The 5,384-nt window shown below is 28.4% G+C and overlaps 1 protein-coding gene across 1 annotated transcript, besides 10 other annotated features; it reads left to right on the top strand.

Moving 5' to 3' along the window:
• Window positions 1-38: part of a mobile genetic element that runs on past the window's edge.
• Window positions 1-38: part of a terminal%2Cinverted (terminal inverted repeat of ISTv2 transposon ID:TVAGG3_0066760) that runs on past the window's edge.
• A 351-nt stretch (window positions 39-389) lies between these two features.
• Window positions 390-438: a mobile genetic element.
• Window positions 390-438: a terminal%2Cinverted (terminal inverted repeat of ISTv2 transposon ID:TVAGG3_0066770).
• Window positions 439-637: 199 nt separating this feature from the next.
• Window positions 638-674: a terminal%2Cinverted (terminal inverted repeat of MuDR-5_TvMULE4 transposon ID:TVAGG3_0066780).
• Window positions 638-1,955: a mobile genetic element.
• Window positions 1,918-1,955: a terminal%2Cinverted (terminal inverted repeat of MuDR-5_TvMULE4 transposon ID:TVAGG3_0066780).
• Window positions 1,956-2,146: a mobile genetic element.
• A 924-nt stretch (window positions 2,147-3,070) lies between these two features.
• Window positions 3,071-3,602: a mobile genetic element.
• Window positions 3,603-4,113: 511 nt separating this feature from the next.
• Window positions 4,114-4,267: a mobile genetic element.
• A 178-nt stretch (window positions 4,268-4,445) lies between these two features.
• TVAGG3_0066820 (single helix bin domain-containing protein) lies at window positions 4,446-4,937 on the top strand (the record flags this gene model as incomplete). Its single annotated transcript, XM_051221534.1, has 1 exon — window positions 4,446-4,937. One exon carries the CDS (start codon window positions 4,446-4,448, stop codon window positions 4,935-4,937), a length of 492 nt encoding a protein of 163 aa, XP_051106520.1.
• Window positions 4,938-5,384: the final 447 nt, after the last annotated feature.

Consider the following 5,384-nt stretch of genomic DNA (forward strand, 5'->3'; position numbering starts at 1 on the left):
TCTTCAATTTATTATAATATTTCAGCATTTTTTAGTTTCAATGCTGATTTGTTCCTTAGCTTGTAAACTATAGTTACTTTATATCTTCGGCTATTATCCTATTCAACTTAGACGTAAAAAAATTAAATAACGTATAAATATAATTTTAATGGTAAAAGATTAAATGTTTATTCCGTATGTAATGTGATTTGATTTGGATGGTAAGATAAGTTTCGGTATAGTTTTTGTTAATTGATTAAGAATTGTTGAATAAAATTCTGGAACTTCGTCAAATTTCTTTGATTCCTTCTTGAAGCGTTGAAATTTCTTATTGACTCTCTTTTTATAACTTTTGAAAGAAACCGTAAAAATTGTGAAACATGCTTTTTAATAAAAAACAATTTTGATGAAAGCCATAAATTAATTTAAAATTGAAATAAATTTTTGAAATCTATGATATTGAATAAAAAAATTTATAGTGTAGATATTGATATAGATATAGATGTTAATTTTAATATGATATTTGATAAAATTTTTTTTATCAAAACATACTGATAATAGGTTGACATGTAATATGATATTTTGCCTTGTAAATATATTTGGTCGGCAAAATAACCTAATTACTCTTATTTTGAGTTCACTTCCACCATTTCGTCTTGAGTGGGGGACAAACTCGCCCATTGTCACTTTTCATTAACCTTAAACTTGTAATTTTCATTATTTTTAATTAACCTTATTTCTTTCCCAATTCCTGATTTATTTTATTCACTTACTATTAAAAGTCACATTTTAATAAAATATAATAATTTATTTATAGCATTTTTTACTATACTGTAATAAAAAATTAATTATAATAAATTAAATGTTTATTAAATCAAATGTTTTCTTTGCAATAATATTTTTAATGTTGAGTAAACAATGTTGGGATCAAGTGTATCATTTTTCAGACCTTTCTGAACAGCTTCAAGCATACTGATGCATTCGACTTTTTTAAATTGTGTCATTTCTTCGAAATCTCTTGTGACTTTTTTGATAACTTTAACACTTCTCTCTGAATCCAGACCTTTAATTTGCAACTTAATCAGGAATGAAAGGAAACAACACTGAATATAACTCGACTGACAAGTTCATCGAGTCAAGATTTTGGTTGTACACCACTTGTATGTGCCGGATACCATTGTGTCAAATTTTTTCTGAAATTAACTTTAAAAGTACTAAGTAAGATCATGAGATATAGCAATATATGTTTAAACCAACTTATATTTTGGTTGTACACCACTTGTATGTGCCGGATACCATTGTGTCAAATTTTTTCTGAAATTAACTTTAAAAGTACTAAGTAAGATCATGAGATATAGCAATATATGTTTAAACCAACTTATATTTTGGTTGTACACCACTTGTATGTGCCGGATACCATTGTGTCAAATTTTTCTGAAATTAACTTTAAAAGTACTAAGTAAGATCATGAGATATAGCAATATATGTTTAAACTAACTTATATTTTGGTTGTACACCACTTGTATGTGCCGGATACCATTGTGTCAAATTTTTTCTGAAATTAACTTTAAAAGTACTAAGTAAGATCATGAGATATAGCAATATATGTTTAAACTAACTTATATTTTGGTTGTACACCACTTGTATGTGCCGGATACCATTGTGTCAAATTTTTTCTGAAATTAACTTTAAAAGTACTAAGTAAGATCATGAGATATAGCAATATATGTTTAAACCAACTTATATTTTGGTTGTACACCACTTGTATGTGCCGGATACCATTGTGTCAAATTTTTTCTGAAATTAACTTTAAAAGTACTAAGTAAGATCATTTATTTTTGCATAATATAATGCCAATATGGTTTCTTTTGATTTTATTTCATTTATAAGCAAATCAGATTTACCCAAAAACTCCACTCCATAAGCGTTCATTTGCTAAATTAAAAAGTGACAATGGGCTAGTCTGTCCCTTTCTCATTCAAATCACATCAAAAACAAAAACACATAAAAAATATTTTATTATACTCATTCGAAATTAAAAATAATAAAATTTATATATATTAATTTCATTAAATCAAGGATAAAAATCTCACCGGAAAAATAACCTCAGTGTGATAAATTTATCACCGGAAAAATTTACAATGAAAAAACCAGAATTTTCGAAAAAGTGACACCAACTATTAAAGTTATTTTATTACTAGATTTATTTACAAATTATAAGATAATATCATTAACCGAATATATTTTTAATATAAATAAAAAACTTTTTTATACAAAAAATTACAATCAATCGATAAATATTATAAAACATTTATTCCAAAAAGATTAAGTAATAGGTGGGATCCTGCATATAATATAATTTTATGTCATAAAGTTTACAAATTTTAGATGGACCACAGTGAGAATGTGAGTGGTTAATTTAAAGGTGGTCTGATAAAGAAATCGAGGCTTACTCAACACAGCATGAAGCAGTTTCTAATACACAATCTTACTAGTGTTTCGGTCGCCAGCGCTCTCATAGGGGTGCTGATTTCAAAAACCACTACTTCAAATTATTCAACAATACTCAATGCAGCATGAAGCAGCTACTACTGCTGTATCTTACTGGTAGTGTTCTTCGCTTCTTACTATCAACTCTAAAACTAGTTTGATGTATTATTTATTCATATATAAATATATACATATATAAATATATACATATATAAATATATACATATATAAATATATACATATATAAATATATACATATATAAATATATACATATATAAATATATACATATATAAATGTTGTGCATGAAAATTCGGTTCACTTCACTTCTGACAAAAGTGACATATTTACATGGCAAAAATAGTTTACATGGCAAAAATATATAGGGTATTTTTTTAAAAGTAGTTATCTTTATATATAAAAATAAAACTTTTGATATATTTGAGTAAATGATTTATTAATTTATTTATTTATTTTTTTTAAATCAAATCATATAAATATATATATATATATAATAGTGAAATAGAACAAGAGATAATTATTGATGATTAAATTGTAGACGAGGATAAAAGTTTAGATAAATTAATAAAATTAGTGTGGAATCAGACAAATTTCCCGCTGTTTGCGAAGGAATTGTTGGCTATGATGTACTGATTCATGATCAGTACATCATAGCCAACAATTCCTTATACAAAGTTCAAAAACTTGGGTGCAATCAGAACTGATTGCACCCAAGTTTTTGAACTTTCTCGAGGGAATGAAAGGGTAAGAGGTATACATTATGAATATATACCTCTTACCCTTCCATTCCCTCTCTGACAGCGGGAAACTTTGTCTGAATGTTAAACTATTCGGACAAAGTTTCCCGCTGTTTGCGAAGGAATTGTTGGCTATGATGTACTGATTCATGATCAGTACATCATAGCCAACAATTCCTTATACAAAGTTCAAAAACTTGGGTGCAATCAGAACTGATTGCACCCAAGTTTTTGAACTTTCTCGAGGGAATGAAAGGGTAAGAGGTATACATTATGAATATATACCTCTTACCCTTCCATTCCCTCTCTGACAGCGGGAAACTTTGTCTGAATGTTAAACTATTCAGACAACGTTTCCCGCTGTTTGCGAAGGAATCAATTTATACAAATAAACTTATAAAACACAAAATTATTATTTTATAATATAATTCTTAGATAATACATCCGATATGTAAAGTGTCAAAAATGAAGTGAACCGAATTTTCATGCATTACATATACATATATAAATATATACATATATAAATGTATACATATATAAATGTATACATATATAAATATATACATATATAAATGTATACATATATAAATATATAATATATAAATATATACATATATAAATATATACATATATAATAAATATACATATATAAATATATACATATATAAATATATAGATATATAAATATATAGATATATAAATATATAGATATATAAATATATACATATATAAATATATACATATATAAATATATAGATATATAAATATATAGATATATAAATATATACATATATATATATAAATATATAAATAACAAAATACAATCAAAAAATAGTGTTTGGAAATTTAAGTTTAAGTGTCACTTTTTCGTAAATTCTACCAAACTCATTTCATTAAATCAAGGTTAAAAATCTCACCGGAAAAATAACCTCAGTGTGATAAATTTATCACCGGAAAAATTTACAATAAGGTTAATACCGAAAATATCGAAAAATCAACATTTAAGGTTAATTTAAGAGTATGCACTTTTGTCACCTACTCAAAAATATCATTTTGCTTTTCAATTCGAACATAAATCTTAAATATTTTTAATTAATATCTGATTTACAGCATTATTATCCATTTATAAATCTGACAAATAAATGACAAAACCATCAGAAATAGTGTCACTTTTTGTCAAAAATGAAGTCACACTATTTTTCATGCACAACATTTTTTAATGGAAGCGAACAACACAGCTCCTGCTAAGGCTGTTGCCATCCAGAAGCCAGAGGTGACTGAAGAACAGTCCTCTGGCGACGAGGAAATATTGATGGGTGGCGAGAGTCCGAAGACCGAGATCAAGATCCCAGATCTCGATCACAAGCAAACGGCAAAGAAAACGGGTCCACAAGCTACTCCTCGAGTTCTACGTTTAATCAAGACCAGCCACAAGTATTTGAAGCAGCTGGAGGAGTCAAACGTAGCTCTCGAGGAACTAAAGCAGCAGATCACAAAGCAGGCGGAGGAACTACAACAGAAGAATGAGTTCATAACATTACTCAAGACCAAGCTCGACTACAAAGATGAAGAGATCTCTGATCTCAGATCTCGAGTTGATCAGTTGGGAAGGCAGTCTGATATGTGGCACGAACGCTTCATTACTGCAAACTCATCATACAAAGAAAGAAGCCACTTGTTGACTACTGTAATTAAATACTTATCTTTATAAAAAAATATCATTTTTTTTCCAGTGAAAAAAAGTATTTATTCTTAACTGTTTGTGGGGATCTTTAGAAGTTACCAAGGCACCAGACTGCGTGCTTCAATTCTTTGTTCTATTGCATACTCGATCATTTTCATTGTTCTCTTCGTTCTTTGTATTTGCGAGTATTGCTTACTTATAATGTGATCTTGGTTTCTTATGATCTTTGTCATGATCTCGATCCTCTTCTGGATCCTTTGTCTCTTATCAGTTGGAACATCATCCATATCAATTGGTGCGAATAAGAATCCCCCAGTTGTACGTCAGGCTGTTTCTTCGCCACTAAAGGCACGTCTCATTATGGCGTCCATAATAATTAGTGCCCGTATAGTGTCACTTTTTCATTGTGCCGGTGCCTGTAGCTGTAGGCTACAGGCGACGCACAATGTATACTGTACTGAGATGGATGTTTAA

This window comes from Trichomonas vaginalis, chromosome IV (genome assembly GCF_026262505.1).
Source record: "Trichomonas vaginalis G3 chromosome IV, whole genome shotgun sequence".
In the NCBI taxonomy this organism is placed as follows: domain Eukaryota; phylum Parabasalia; order Trichomonadida; family Trichomonadidae; genus Trichomonas; species Trichomonas vaginalis.